Source organism: Sardina pilchardus, chromosome 16, assembly GCF_963854185.1.
Source record: "Sardina pilchardus chromosome 16, fSarPil1.1, whole genome shotgun sequence".
In the NCBI taxonomy this organism is placed as follows: domain Eukaryota; kingdom Metazoa; phylum Chordata; class Actinopteri; order Clupeiformes; family Clupeidae; genus Sardina; species Sardina pilchardus.
This window is the reverse complement of record NC_085009.1, coordinates 18,720,447-18,737,009: the sequence shown is the minus strand read 5'-3', so window position 1 is coordinate 18,737,009 and position 16,563 is coordinate 18,720,447. Positions and strand designations below refer to the sequence as shown.

The window sequence follows — 16,563 nt, the reverse complement described above, 5'->3', positions numbered from 1 at the left end:
AGGGTTTTTTAATAGAGGCTTGGGGCTGGCAGAGCTCAACATTTCCAAGTCTAGAGTGCATCCTCTCCGCTTAAAGGGACCCGACGATATACGAAATAAAATGCAAAAACAAAGGGACGCTCATGGGTCAAAGCCTTTAAAGGCTGTGAATGTAGCAAGCGCCCTATATTGGGCGCTAAATGCAGTGTACGGGCGCCACCTGGCGTCTATTTCTATCTCCTGCTTGAAGATTGAACTATCAGGCCCAAATTCAGTGACTCTTGACTGGCGGTCTGGCGCAAGTAAAGTTGTCAGAGCCCATGCAGGTTGAGACGGTCCGCTACATCGCAACTTTGCACATGTTTGACAATTTGAATTCTGTGGCCTTGAGAATATTGAGCAATGTATTTTGTGAATACACAGACAAAAGGCATGATAATTACATATATTTATATATATTTTGTAATGATATATTTTTTCATATCTGGATCATAGGCCTGGTCTATCTGCATTGAAAATCTAAATATTCGGCATGCAATAATCCCGGCCGCAGGTGACAAAACCGCAGTAGCAGAAGAATACGATGACGACATGGCGGGAAAACATGTGAAGGCGGGAAATTAGCGCATGGTTGCCTCTGCGCTGCCGAGAGGGCAGGGCTAAAAGAGCGCCCCACACAAAAGACCGCAAAAGACAAATATGCATGAACGAGAAGAAATAGCATATTTGTTGTTGAAATATTGCCATTTCTGGCTGTGTACACATCATACAATAAGCTTACAAAAAGTGAAAACAAATGTTGTCAGTTCCAAATGTGTTCAATGCCGTTTATTTGCATGGCATAAAAATGTACAAATCCCAGTATAATAAATTAAAATACGCTTTTGCTTACATGTATAATTGTGCATGAGCAAATGACGCTCTGTGCTCTGCTGCAGATAAGGGGAGGGATGGAAGAGAGGGAGGGGGGAAACAGTGAAAGGGGGGATTAATTGTAACAGGGACGTATACGCGTGGTGGCGTGGAAAACAAACAGCAGCCTATTTAGCCGTTTTTTCATAACACATGTGTTCAGTTGTAGATTTGGAAAATAATATTTTTTAATATTTGTATTTATATTGGGTAATTTTACATGGTTGCATATGTTTGCTCATTTTAATTAACTTGCATCCGGAAGACGGATATATTCTACATTTTACGAGTGTCTTCAATATCAGTCTTGACATAGCCAAGAGAACTCAAGGAAATACAGAAAGTACTGGTGGCAGCTAGCGAACGTAGCTAGCATCGAGGTGTGGAAAGTGCGTGTGTGAACACTCATCCGGCCTCATCAGAAGCCGGGAGCTGGAGTTTGGGAGAACATAACTGTCGATATGGCGGTAAACTTGGACAAGGAAGCCTACTATCGTCGAATCAAGCGCTTATATGGCAACTGGAAGGTAAAGATTACGTTCAGCATTGACAAGAAATTGGTTCTGTATTGGCTCTTCTAACTAAACCACATAAAATCGTCCTGGGTGATGCTGCCTTTGACGTGCGCATAATAGTAATTGTTGTCGGTGCAGGAGAGCGAGTCGTGCGGCTAGATTGGTGGCAAGAATTAGGAACGATATAGGCCTTCGTCCGTATTTAGGTGTTGGATTGCAAATTTAAGCACTGCACAAGCACAACTGGTGTATCTGAAGATAATGAACATTATTCTGTGGATGTGTTGAGAGGATATTGTTGTTTTATGTTTATAAAACTGCACAATAAATGCACCACATCTTGCTAGTTAAGATGCTAAAAATCATCCATGTGAAATCATAACCTAACGTTAGCTAGTAACGTTGGCTAGCTATATGCTGGCTGTTTTGCATTGCACTGTTCCCTCAACAAACGTTGATAGCTAGCTACGTTATTGTCCACTTGATTTGTGATGGCTAGCTACGCACATAGTGAACACACTGGGACGTCGCAGCTAAACTGACTTGTTTTCAAGCTGATGCTGCATTAAATTCAACATTTGTAATAACACAAAACACGTAACGTGTATAACGTCAACTAGGTGGATATTTGAAGGTCTTACTAGCGAGCATATTAGCCAGTCTTAACATGCATAGCATGGCTTTCGTTAGCCAACATGATGAGGACACATCTGCGCGGGTCTCCGTGGTGGCTATTAACATTAGCATATCATAAGTTCTTCTAATGCCGTCTCCATGTGTCCAAATGCTGTCTCTTTTTAGAAACGGGTACATTTGGAGCGGTGGTAACGATCTATATCTCAAGTCGTCGGCTAGTATTTAATGTCGGACACTAAAAAGATGTGCAACTTTTGTGTTGCGCATCTGAACTTGCATCGCTAGCTATACACGGCTAGCCAGCCATGTTAGCTACTTTGATGGCCAGGTTTGGTCACCTGTTACAGCCAACGTTGCAGAAACATTTGCTTCATTAGTGTAAGTTAGTCACTACATTGACGTTACACAGCATCGATATAATAAACTATACAATAACTATGTTGATACATTTGAGAGTATTATAAAGCGGGTATGCATGGTAAAGTTACATTCTACCAATGGACAGAAGCACATGCCTTTGTAGCACTTTCAAGTTGTCAGAAACGTTTTGGGAGATACATTTTGTTCACTCTTGTTTTCAGAAAGGAGATGATGATTTTGGAAAGGTAGATGCCATCGTTGTCTCTGTTGGGGTTGACGAGGAGATCGTCTATGCCAAATCGACTGCTTTACAAGTAAGTTGGCAGACATCCCTTTGCCATTGTGGTGGGTAATCACTTGAGTCTTTCAGTGTAATACAAAACCAGCAAAAGTTTGTTGTTTGTAATGCATTTGAAATTGATAGATGTTTCAAAATGTGATCTTCTGGCTTTTCTTTTCTCTTTTTTTGTCAGACATGGCTCTTTGGTTACGAGCTAACAGACACCATCATGGTTTTCTGCGAGACAAAGATTATCTTCTTGGCCAGCAAAAAGAAACTCGAATTCTTGAAACAGGTCCAGATCACCAAGGGTAACGAGAATGCCAACGGACTTCCTCCAATCACACTGCTGGTCAGAGAGAAGGTATACGTCCTATTACTCCGTCTGTCAGTTTTGCTGGGTCAGTGTTGCCTGAAGTCGGCATTCATATGTTGCACTATGCTATTGAGTGATTGCGTTCTGATTGTTGATTCCTCCCCTTAGAATGAGAGCAACAAGGCCAACTTTGACAAGATGATTGAGGCCATTCGCGGCAGCAAGGAGGGCAAGACCGTGGGCATCTTCAGCAAGGACAAATTCCCCGGCGAGTACATGAAGAGTTGGAACGACACCATCACAGCCGAGGGGCTGGAGAAGGTGAGGACGGAGAGGAAGACAGTGGGCAAGAAAAGTTGTGTGTGTGTGTGTGTTGGAACTAGAAATGAAGGTAGAAGAAGACACCTGACGTGTGTGTGTGTGTGTGTGTGTGTGTGTTAGGTTGACATCAGTACTGCAGTGGCGTACACCATGGCAGTGAAGGAGGATGGCGAGTTGGCTCTGATGAAGAAGGCAGCTGCGATCACCAGTGATGTCTTCTCCAAGTTCTTTAAGGAGCGCGTCATGGAGATCGTGGATGCAGATGATGTAAGGATGCCTGCGTGTGCGCACCTGTGCATAAACACGAAGCATAAGAAAATGGGTTTTTATTTGTTGGTGTATGTACTTCTAGATCTACAATGACATATTTTTCAGACAATAACTCGACCTGTGATATAATTCTGTATAGATGTATCACTCAGTATGACCTCATGGCTCTTTCTTTGTCTTTGTCTTGTCAAATCCTGTGTGGCCCATTAGAAAGTGCGTCACAGTAAGCTGGCGGAGTCTGTGGAGAAGGCGATCGAAGACAAGAAGTACCTGGGCGGTGTGGACCCCTCCACCGTAGAGATGTGCTACCCGCCCATCATCCAGAGCGGAGGCAACTACAGTCTCAAGTTCAGTGTAGTCAGGTAAGTTGTTGCTGTGAGTGCGTTGGTCACAGCTTGTATTTTCAATACCCTGTCTCTCTCTTGCTTTCCGTCTATTTATCTCGAGGCTTAAAGTTCTCAGGCACGTACTGGAATTCAGGCGTTGCCATACACTGTATATTGTCTATGGGCGTGTGGGCCTGGGACTGTTTAAGATTTGAGAAGAGCCATTTGTGCTTTTTAGCTGTATTAAAAGCTGTACAGTGTACAATGTGAAGTGGTGCAAGGCTATATGTGGAATACCGTATTGATTTAGCAAAATGTCTTCAGCTATGAGGTTAATGCAGGGGGCAGTTAATATGGTTTTGTTTCTTTTAACTTGCATAAAACACTGTCCTGCGGCTTATTCACAATGCTGCTTATATGTGGGAAATTACTGTAGTGAGTAAACAGTAGCCAGTGAGTAGCATGAACAGGCACTGATTGGGCCTCAGGTCAGAGAGAGTGATGCCTTATTTAATTGTGTGTGTGTGTGTCTGTGTGTGTGTGTGTGTGTGTGTGTGTTTCTCTCCTTAGCGACAAGAACCACATGCATTTTGGGGCCATCACCTGTGCCATGGGCATCCGTTACAAGTCGTACTGCTCCAACCTGGTGCGCACGCTCATGGTGGACCCCACTACGGAGATGCAGGAGAACTACAACTTCCTGCTGCAGGTGGAGGAGAACCTGCTGAAAGAGCTCAAACATGGTGAGGAGAGTGTTTGTATGTGTGTGTGTGTGTGTGTGTGCGCGTGCGCATGTGTGTGTGTGCATGTGTGCGTGCGTGCGTTCAGACCTACCTGAGTGTGTAACACACCTCCTTCACTGTTTGGATCTGTAAATCTTCCCCTGTGTATAAGGTCCAAATAAAATAATTTTGTGTGTTTTGTTTACTCGTGTATAAATAATGAGTATATGCAGTGCAGTATTAAATGAAACATACCTTTAACTTATAACTCTTGCTTTTTGTCTGTGTGGTATAATGGTTTGCTGCTTATTCAATCACTCATAAATGTATTATGTAATTGATCTACATAAATGAGTAGTAAGTTAAGTAAAGTTAATTTTTTAGAGCACATGTAACCACAGACCAAAGTGCTCTACATAGTGCATTAGCATATGCAAATAAGAGAGCTGTAACTAAGTTATAGGGAGTAAGTGAGTGAGTGTGAGGGGGTGAGCGAAGGGGGTTCTCGGTATAAGCCAATACTTGTGTGTTCCCTTACAGGAGTGAAGCTGAATGACGCCTACAATACAGTGATGGAGTCTGTCAAGAAGGAGAAGCCAGAACTAGTGAGCAAGCTCACCAAAAACCTGGGGTGAGTACAGAACACCGTAAACCCTTTTTCTCTCTTCTTTTTTGGAACCTTTTTTTCCCCCTATGTTCTAGAATTTCTGCACAAATACATGAAGTATAAAAGAAAAGCACAAAATCTTGTTTTGAAAAGTCAAATTGTTGAGTTTCTATCACATGCACTCACCCACACACACACTTCCTGAATTGCTGACTCTTGAGTTTGTGTGCCATTTGAGCACATCTGCAGCAAACACACCCTTCCTTTCCTGTGTGTGTGTGTGTGTGTGTGTGTGTGTGTGTGTCAAATTCACACATGCAAGCAGGCCTTCAGTGGTAATCTGTGCTCTGTTGTAGGTTTGCCATGGGAATCGAGTTTAGAGAAGGCTCCCTGGTCCTCAATGCAAAGAACCAGTTCAAGCTGAAGAAAGGTAACAAGGGAGACAAACCCTATTCTAATGTAGAAGCCCATTTTCTCTTATGCGTTTTCGCCACTGGTTTTCTTGTAGAGCCATGCTGTTACAACACAAACTTATTATTTATTATGCCTTAATGCATGATTGGAAACACACACACAATCAAAAATTACAATCATTCTTCCAAAGTGCTCGTTAGGTTTGAATCACGCTTTTAACAACTCTGTGTGTGTGTGTAGGTATGGTTCTGAGTGTGAGCCTTGGCTTTGCTGACCTGATCAATAAGGAGGGCAAGAAGGAGGAGCAGAAAAAATACGCCCTCTTTATTGGAGACAGCGTTCAGATCAACGAGGTGAACAGCCACATATATGCACCCTTTATACATAGTTCAACCTATATACGCATCGTTTTCTTCATTTGTGTGATTGTTAAGATCATTTTAACACATTGTAAGTTCAGATATAATTTGCCTGTGGTGAAGAGCTGTAATGTTTGTCTTACTGTGTGTTTGCGCATGTGTGTTTATGTGCATGATTTGTGTTTGTTTGCTTCTTTCTCAGGACGACGCCGCTACAGTTCTTACTCCAGTGAAGAAGAAGATAAAGAACATTGGAATCTTCCTCAAGGTAATGCACACGTGTCGTACTGTTGCCCTTCCCAGCCATCCAATTCGGTTGGCGATATGCTTTTTTTTTTTTTTGCCTTTATACAGTATATGCCTTTATTGATAGGACAGTACTCTGTGGCAAGGGTGTAACATTCTACTCTTCTCTGAAACGCTCTAGGCTGACGATGAAGAGGACGAGGAGGAAGACGTGGACGACGCCGAGGAACTCCTGGGCAAGGGCGCTCGCGCCAGCCTGCTCCCCGACAGGACCAGGGTACGTGTAAGTTAGGGTGACTGAGAGAGTGCGTGGGTTTGCATGCGCATGTGTGTTGTGCCGTGCCCTGCCCACGTACACCTCAGTGGTTTGATAGATATTTAAAGGTGAGGTCCTCTCATAGAAGTTTCACTTTTTTTGGTGAAATTTCGAGAACTTCTCTGTTGCTGACTTCTAGCAGTCAGGTGTTTTGTTGTGCTAAAGCTTAGTGGTAACACTAGGACTGCAGCAATTCCATCAACCAGTCAATTCGTTGACAACTGTTGAATTAAAGGTGCAGCCAGCGATTGTACGCCGTTTTTTAAGCCTGTAATATTTTTTTGTCACATTCAGCGATCATCTCCTCACAACTCGCTAGCGGCCTGTTCACTATCAAAAAGATCTGGGGCTGGGTTTCCCAGATTCGTTAAGAAGCTCTTAAGTGCTAAGAACTTCTTAGGAGCGCTCTAAGAACGTTCTAAGAACGCTCATAAGAAGTTGTTAGCACTTAAGAGCTTCTTAACAAATCTGGGAAACCCGGCCCTGGCCTCTGTTGGCAACCCAGGCTCCGAAAACAGGAAATAAAGTGGGGGCAGCCCGTTTCCCAAACAAAACCAAAACTTTAACCTTGTGTGGAGTTTCTATAGGAATTCTTAATGGAGGGATGAGCTATCTCCCTGCAAAGTTTTGGTTAAAGTATAATGTAAATTCTTTTGGAAAGAAGCCTCTGCTAGTAAATTTATGTACAAACATAATAATAAATATAATAATAATAATAATAATATAATGGTAATAAATGTGACTTCCTGCACAATCGCTGACTGCACTTTAATGATAGTTCTTGTGGTTGATGGTTTTAATAAACAACCATCGGTTTTGTCAATCCTGATTGGATTTTGTGAAACCTTTTAATATTTATGTCTTAACTCACCTCTGAATGACTCAAATGTCTGACTTTGTCCACATGTGAGATCTGTTTAGTTAACAATCTTGGACTTTGGGAGACATTTGATTTACCTTTTTTTTTCTCACCATTTTGTGACTGTTGTGACTAATCAAGTAATTGAGAAAATGGAGACATCCTGAAGACAATTGTTAGTTGTAGCAGCAGTCCTTACATGTTTATTGGCTGTAGAAATAGAAAACAAACAAGATTTTGACCAATCAGCTATGTTGTTTCTAAAGCCCTTAAGAGGAATGGGATATTGTATTGGCTGAACAGTGCACATATAAAAAAACACATCTTATATCCATAGCTAGGTTCAAGGACTCACCTTTAAAGTTAATGGTATCTATTCAATTTGTTAGTGAAAAGTTGTACATTTATGTGTTATATGACAACTTTTGGGGCAATGTAACTTTAGTAACACTACCGGTTTGAGAATAGTTTGAGGTAACTATCATTTTCTCTACCACTGGTGTACTACTGTCTGCATGCTGGACTGGGGTGGGATATGGGGGTCATAGGCTTGTGCATGTGGTGCGGAGAATGATGAAATGGGGGTACGTGTTGACTGCTCGTCTGATTGGTCAGAATGAGATGACCGCAGAAGAGAAGAGACGGGCTCACCAGCGGGAGCTGGCCGAGCAGGTCAACGAGGAGGCCAAACGCCGCCTCACCGAGCAGAAGGGAGAGCAGCAGATTCAGAAGTAAGTCGTGAGGGAGGGATGGATGGATGGATTGATTGATGAGTGGATGATGAAGTAGATGGATATTAGGATGAGTGGATTGATGGATGAGTGGATGAAGAAGTGGCTGGATGAGTGGAGACACAAGGTAGACTGTGGTAAGCTAGTTGTCACCATTGTTGCCTGCGTGACTGTAAAAATGTATGTGAAATGTTTTGAAAGAAGAGTTGTTTGTGCATCAAGGTTGGTATGGCCTTCATACATACATACATACATACATACATACATACATTACGGTCATATGAATACAGTTGAATTGAGTGTCTGTTCCACCCGCCCAGGGCCCGAAAGTCGAACGTGTCGTACAAGAACACGTCTCAGATGCCGCGGGAGAAGGACATCAGGGACATGAAGATCTTCATCGACAAGAAGTACGAGACGGTGGTCATGCCCGTTTTTGGCATCGCCACGCCCTTCCACATCGCCACCATCAAGGTAGGCCACGCCTCTCAGAACACATGTACACACACCCTCTCACTTAAAGAGAAACTATGCAGGATTGGCGATTTCATCTTAAGTTTCGGTTTCGTTTTTCATTTTTCGCTCGTTTTATGCTTGCATATTTCTCTGCAGAGCTTCCCCGACAGCTTTAGCGTGTATATTTATACATATATAGGCTATATATAAATATATAAATTGCAAGCGTGGTTCTTCTTGTTCCTTATGCATCTCAGCCTTCCAGATGTAAACAGGGAGCGATCGTCTCCTGAACAAACTGCAAGGTTGCAATAGCGGATAGGGACACTGGGGGCGGGAGGAAATATTACTGTTTTCGATAAAACTGGTCAGTCAAGCAAAACAACGATTTGTAAGCGATTTTATGACTATGAAAAAGTTGCATAGGGTCTCTTTAAATCAATTGTTTTGTTTTTATTTGTATGTCGCTTTGGACAAAGGTGTCATAACCGTAACGATAACATATAGGCATATTATTCAAATGATCCGCAGATGTACACGAGTGTCTTTTTGGTTGCTCATTTTCTCTCCTGTCCTACCCTCTCTCTCTCTCTCTCTCTCTCTCTCTCTCTCTCCTGTGTGTAGAACATCAGTATGTCCGTGGAGGGCGACTACACGTACCTGAGAATCAACTTCTACGTGCCAGGCAGCTCTCTCGGCCGGCAGGAGGGCAACATCTTCCCCAACCCAGACGCCACCTTCGTCAAAGAGATGTGAGCCTCTTCGTCTCTCTCTCCTTCTCCCTCTTCTTTCCTCTTCTTCTCTCCATATCGTTCTTATTTTTGTTTCTCTCTCTCTTGTCTTGCTCGCCCTCTCTTTCTCCCTTGGGCTCGCTCGCTCGCTCTCTTGTTCTTTTTCGTTCTTTCTTTTTCTTTCTTTCTTTCTTTTTCTCTTGTTTCTCTATCTCTTGGCTCGCTTGTCCTCTCGCCCTTTCGTTCTCCTCTGCCTCTCTTTCTTTCTTTCTTTCTTTCTTTCTTTCTTTCTTTCCCTCTCTCACTCCTTTGCTGTTCTTCTGCATTTCTGTTTTCTTCAGCTCTCCTCCTCCACTTCCTCTTCTCCAACACACTCCTCTTTTCCTCTCTCTCTCTCTCTCTCTCTCTCTCTCTCTCTCTCTCTCTCTCTCTCTCTCTCTCTCTCTCTCTCTCTCTCTCTCTCTCTCTCTCTCTCTCTCTCTCTCTCTCTCTCTCTCTCCTTCATTTCTCAATCACTGTGAGTCTGGTGAGAACATGACGATGCTCCTTTTTTTCCAATACTGAATCAAAGACTGAAGTATTTTAATTAAAACAGATCTGTAAATCTGTCGTTCACACCGCTTTGCTTGCACGTGACAAGTCGAGCCTTCTCATTGGCCAATCCCCCGCTATGTCCATCCCTCACCTTGTCCAATCCCGGTCCTCCAGCACGTACCGCGCATCCAACCTGAAGGCCCCCGGCGACCCGATTGTGCCCTCCACCAACTTGCAGAACGCCTTCCGCATCATCAAGGAGGTGCAGAAGCGCTACAAGACGCGCGAGGCCGAGGAGAAGGAGAAAGAGGGCATCGTCAAGCAGGACTCGCTGGTCATCAACCTCAACCGTAGCAACCCCAAGCTCAAGGACCTCTACATCCGGCCCAACATCGCCCAGAAAAGGATGCAGGGATCACTCGAGGCCCACACCAACGGTGAGTTGCTGAAATGTGTTGACGCTCATCATCATCCTCATCGTGTGTGTGTGTGTGTGTGTGTGTGTTACTGTGGCCCACACTGATAATCACAGGAGCAAAGTGTGTGTGGGGTATTGGTAGGGACGTGGTAGCAATGCTTCTCTGACTAACTGTGCGGTGCCTCTCTGACTGTCCTTCTCCTAGGATTCCGTTTTACATCGGTACGTGGGGACAAAGTGGACATCCTGTACAACAACATCAAGCACGCCGTCTTCCAGCCTTGTGATGGAGAGATGATCATTGTGTTGCACTTCCACCTAAAGGTGTGTTTGTGTTTGATATACCTGGAAAGCCATCTGGGAAACACACAATCACACATTGTATCCACCCAGACATGTCTGACCAGCAGGTTTTGTATTGTTTATCGTGTTGGTATACAAATGCGCAGACATCAATTTATGCACTGGGCCTGAATTCTTCTCTCCGTTTCCCCACCATCCTTTACCCCCACCCCCCCCGAAAACCCCCTCTGTCCTCCCCACCCCCCATCTCTCACTACCCCCTCCCTCCAGAACGCCATCATGTTTGGCAAGAAGCGCCACACGGACGTGCAGTTCTACACGGAGGTGGGCGAGATCACCACGGACCTGGGCAAGCACCAGCACATGCACGACCGCGACGACCTGTACGCCGAGCAGCTGGAGCGCGAGATGCGCCACAAGCTCAAGTCCGCCTTCAAGAACTTCATCGAGAAGGTGGAGGCGCTCACCAAGGAGGAGCTCGAGTTCGAGGTGCCCTTCCGAGACCTTGGGTGAGTCAAGTGTGAGCACACACACACACACACACGCACACACGCACACACGCACACACGCACACACGCACACATGCACACATGCACATGCACAAAAAACAAGCTAACATTCTCAAACTTCCCGACAAAGTACAACAAATGCATTGGCACACTGTACACACCATAGCGCCAATATGCACACACACATTTCTGTACGTAGAGCCATATCTATGTTTAATACACATGGCCAACCTTGCGCATGCTCAACAAGTAGATGCACGAGCACACACCAATACACAGAAAACATGCCAACATTCTCAAACAGCCCAACAAAGTACAACAAAGGCATTAGCGCACACAATAGCTTCAATATACACACACGCAGATACTGAGGCCCTACATACAGAAATGTATGTTTAATACATATGGCCAGCCTTGCTCATGCTCAACAAGTAGACACACGCATTCAGTCACAGCTTGCTTTTTTGTAAGCAAAGCCTCAAAACTTTACCTGAGCACACTATCAAAACCATTCCTTAGCATACCGTTAATGTGTTGTTGTTTTGTTGTTTGTTTTTGCGCAGGTTCCAAGGTGCCCCATACAGAAGCACTTGCCTCCTGCAGCCCACATCGAGTTCCCTCTGCAACACTACTGAGTGGGTTAGTCTCTCTCCCTCCCTCACGTTCTTCCCTCGCTCTCTTTTATACCTTTGTTTTCCTGTGTGCGGTGATTATCGTTTCCGTCCCTCTTTTTAATACCTCATTAGTGCATCACTGATTCTCCACTTTTATCGCTCCCAGCCTCCGTTTGTGGTCACTCTGGACGAGGTGGAGCTGGTGCACTTTGAGCGCGTGCAGTTCCACTTGAAGAACTTTGACGTGGTCATTGTGTACAAGGACTACACCAAGAAGGTCACCATGATCAACGCCGTCCCAGTCAACTCGCTCGACCCCATCAAGGAGTGGCTCAAGTAATGACCGAGACTCTTTCTTTCTTTCTCAATTATCTCTCTCTCTCTATCTCTTTCTCTATCTCAATTCAATTCAATTCAATTCAATATAGCTTTATTGGCATGAAAGTTTCGGAAACATCTCTATCTCTCTATCTCTCTCTCTCTCTCTCTCTCTCTCTCTCTCTCTATTCAAATTCAAAAAGGCTTTATTGACATGACAAGAGCACTTGTGTTGTCAAAGCATATTATAAACAATATTATATAAAAAGAAAATTAAATAATGCTAGAAAATGAAAGTGAAAGTAGATAAATAAATAAAATGAAATAATAAATAGAACGCTGGCTGGGCTACTTCTAATGGACTAACCCAGAGATGACCGGAGCCCTCAGATTACTTAACTTTTTTTATTGTGATGCACAAAAGACTGACGTTTCGACACACTGCGTCTTCTTCAGAGTCCAGTTGTTTCAATGTTGTTAAAGGGATATTCCGCCATTTTTGGAAATATGCTCATTTTCCACCTCCCCTCGAGCAAAACAATCGATATTTACCTTGCTCCCGTTCATCCAGCCATTCTGTGAGTCTGGCGATACAACTTTTAGCTTCAGCCTAGCATAGATCTTTGAATCGGATTAGACCATTAGCTTCTCGCCTGCTAGCTTCATGTTTAAAAGTGACTAAGATTTCTGGTAATTTTCCCATTTAAAACGTGTCTCTTCTCAAGTTAGAAAGTGCAATAAGACCAACTGAAAATGAAACCTGGCGTTTTTCTAGGCTGATTTGACATGGAACTACACTCTCATCTGGCGTAATAATCAAGGCAACTTGCAAACGTACCATAGGCGCAGTGATATCTTACGTCTGAAAATAGTCCCCATAGACAACAAGCAGTAGTAGTGCCAGTAGCTGCAAGTTGCCTTGATTATTACGCCAGATGAGAGTGTAGTTCCATGTCAAATCAGCCTAGAAAAACGCCAGGTTTCATTTTCAGTTGGTCTTATTGCACTTTCTAACTTGAGAGGAGACACGTTTTAAATGGGAAAATTACCAGAAATCTTAGTCACTTTTAAACATGAAGCTAGCAGGCGAGAAGCTAATGGTCTAATCCGATTCAATGATCTATGCTAGGCTGAAGCTAAAAGTTGTATCGCCAGACTCACAGAATGGCTGGATGAACGGGAACAAGGTAAATATCGATTGTTTTGCTCGAGGGAAGGTGGAAAATGAGCGTATTTCCAAAAATGGCGGAATATCCCTTTAAATACTTAGCTAGATCGTATTCTCTATTTACTTTACTATAGCTGTCCGGTTCTTTGTTGGACCGGACCTCATCATGCCATTGCATAATGTAGGCTGCTTTATTGTTTTTGTGAGCTATATTCAGGGATATTAAGTTTGTCAGAGATGTTATATCTATTTAAGAACAGTTGTGTGAGATTCGTTTTTTGCGGCACTGAGGTGAGTTAACGCCTGATGATGAAGGCTCGTGGTGTTAGAATTCTTTAAGTGTATCATGTGTTTCTATGGACATGCAGAATAGATTTACACATTTCCAAGTGTAACATGTCTATAATTCTATTTCAGTCTTGTCCCATGGTTTTTTTGTTGTTTTTGTATGAAACAAGATGGTTTCTAAAGCATGGTCTCAGAATTACTATAGCATTTTTTTTTTTGTTTTGTTTTTTTCTCCCATTTGTCATCCTTTATCTGACTGGTGACTGTCTTTCTTCTCCCCTAGCTCTTGTGACATTAAATACACAGAGGGGGTGCAGTCTCTCAACTGGACGAAGATCATGAAGACTATCGTGGACGACCCGGAGGGCTTCTTTGAACAGGGTGGCTGGTCTTTCCTGGAGCCTGAAAGCGAGGTGGGTGTGTGTGTGTCTACTTTGTGCCTGTGGGAAAGTCGCTCAAGGAAAATCAATGCATTTGTGTTTGATTTATTTGCACATTGATTATTACGATTAATATAGTCCAATAATGTCTGAGAATTAAGAAATTATTCTTCATTTTGCGTGTGACCTTTTAGGGAAGTGGAGGGGAGGACGACTCGGAGTCCGAGATGGAGGATGAGACCTTCAACCCCTCCGCTGACGAAGAGGAGGAAGAGGAAGAGGACAGTGATGAAGACTACTCCTCCGAGACCGAGGACTCAAGTAATCAAATCACATACACACCCACACCCTCAAGCCGTGCTTTCTTTTCTGTTCCAGCTGCCTAGCTCTAAGGTAGCGCTGAAAATACATTGGCTGAAAAACAACCCTGGGAGGGATTGTGTATATACTCTACTTTCATGGTATTGTGTTCGTAAATGATTTTTATGATTTGTTTGTTGTTTAAAGTGACTTGCAGTATAAATACTGTCTGCCAGGAAGTGTACATGTAATCGTGTAACAGTAATGTTTGCAAGGTAGTATCTGTTGTTATACTTAGATCTCTTTTGCAGCATAGCTTGATTGTCATTTGTAAGTGGTTTTGGATATTTAAGAGAAGAATCCGCACACTACAAGTCTTTGTGGTGTAAGTGGTTTTGGATAAAAGCATCAGCTAAATGAATAAATGGTCACTCATTTTTTGCTTGTGTGTGTGTGTGTCTCAGACTACAGTGCATCTCTGGGCAGTGAGGAGGAGAGTGGCAAGGACTGGGACGAGCTGGAGGAGGAGGCCAGGAAAGGTGATGACCTCTGACCCCTGTCTCTGTCCATTCTGCTGTTGCTCATGTTTTCACCCCCATTTTAGATTCTGTTTACATCTTTCTTGGTCGCTAGTCAGTACCCCTTGCATACATAAGTTCTAGTTCTATATTGATCCCCTTTGTTTCCCCTGATGCATGTATTTGTCTGTTTAAAGGATGATGATTATTATTATAATATTTGTTTTATTGTTTTATTTTATTTTAACTCTTTCCTGTTCTCCTTGTGTCGCAGCGGACAAAGAGAGCGTCTACGAGGACGAAGAGACGGCCAACAGAGGCAAGAGGAAGGGTCGGTCGTCCGCTCCGCCACCGAGGCCACCTAGCAAGAAACGACGGCACTAGATCTTTCTAACTCAGACACACACGCGCGCACACACATACAAACACACTCGCATAACACACACACATGTGCACACACACTCAGAAAAACACACTGCCAAATTTCAGCCCCCTCCCTGTACAGGCACACTGAGACACATTGTGTACATAGCTATGGGCGCCCCCCTGTGGCAGACAGAGTTGTTGCATTACTCAATACTGATTTTTGTAACCGCTGCTGGTCCAAGATTCTGGTCATCTCTTGTCTCCTCTCTCTTCATTCCTTCAGATCATCTCTCAGGTGTGTGTGTGTAAGTGTGTGTAAGAGTGAATGTGTGTGTGAAAGTGAATATGTGTGTGTGTGTGTGTGTGTGTGTGTGTGTGTGTGTGTGTGTGTATGTGTATTGGCATGAGTGTATCAAACAGGGTTTTATCAAGAACTTTGTCCCAGGTGGCTCTCTTTTTTTTTTCTAAACCAGTAGGACTAGGCTTATTTCTCTTTTTTTTTTCTCCATATTTTTTTCTTTTTCCCCCGCCAAGAATTTTATGATCTGTAGTAAGAGTCCTGTCTGTACCACTCCCGCCTGTGTCGCCCCCCTCACCCCGCCAGTGGTTGAGAGTGGAACATTGTGGATGAGGAGTGGGGAGAGAGGAATCCACTTTGTGTTGATCAGGTTTATTTTTGTTTCCTTTTGTATTAAGGGAGAGGAGTTGGGGTGGGAATATTAAACACACATACACTCACACACATGCAGAACACGCACACACACACACACACACACACACTCACACACACACATGCAGAACACACACGCACACACACTCTCTCACATTCGATATAAACACACTTTTCCCCATCTTTTTGTGTCTGTTCATTCTGGAGTGTTAGACTCGTATATGTTTAATTAAAAGGAGAACTTTTTTTTTTTCTGTTTGATTTTTTTAAGAAAAAAATAAATACAATTTAAAGGAACAAAATTGTGGATTTTTCATTTAATCATGTAGTAGTAGGTTTTTCACCTGCCAAATCCACATTGTATTTCAGAAATGTGAAGTTGTGCATGATGGGAAGATACTATTTGAAACCCCCCCAGTAATCCAAAATGAATAGGATTAGCTGCTGTTCCAGTATTGAACAAAAACACTCAAATATCGCTCATGTGTAGTAGGTTTTTTTTTTTGGTCAAAGTTTCACATTTAATATGGAAAAGGTTGACTTGTTTTATTCGGGTTGCAGATTTGGTTGTGATTATGTAGGCTATTATTGGCCACATATTAGATGTGGGATGCGACAGTGTAAATGATGTTTTGCCTGCTGATGATCCCCCTTTGAATTTACTGGTTAAAGCTTTTCTTCATGCACGCGCCACTAGCTCTGGAACAAAAGCTCACTTAAAGGGATATTCCGCCATTTTTGGAAATACGCTCATTTTCCACCTCCCCTCGAGCAAAACAATCGATATTTACCTTGTTCCCGTTCATCCAGCCATTCTGTGA

The 16,563-nt window shown here is 43.3% G+C and overlaps 1 protein-coding gene across 1 annotated transcript; it reads left to right on the top strand.

Moving 5' to 3' along the window:
• Positions 1-976: 976 nt before the first annotated feature.
• Positions 977-16,044, top strand: supt16h (SPT16 homolog, facilitates chromatin remodeling subunit). The gene is made up of 24 exons (XM_062515962.1): positions 977-1,418; positions 2,624-2,716; positions 2,876-3,046; positions 3,167-3,319; positions 3,440-3,586; positions 3,800-3,951; positions 4,486-4,658; positions 5,178-5,268; positions 5,601-5,674; positions 5,899-6,011; positions 6,220-6,285; positions 6,445-6,540; positions 8,054-8,169; positions 8,490-8,643; positions 9,250-9,377; positions 10,065-10,327; positions 10,514-10,632; positions 10,882-11,120; positions 11,684-11,759; positions 11,901-12,070; positions 13,792-13,921; positions 14,083-14,209; positions 14,653-14,727; positions 14,981-16,044. Exons 1-24 carry the CDS (start codon positions 1,353-1,355, stop codon positions 15,088-15,090), a joined length of 3,102 nt encoding a protein of 1,033 aa, XP_062371946.1. The 5' UTR covers positions 977-1,352; the 3' UTR covers positions 15,091-16,044.
• The last annotated feature ends 519 nt before the right edge of the window (positions 16,045-16,563 follow it).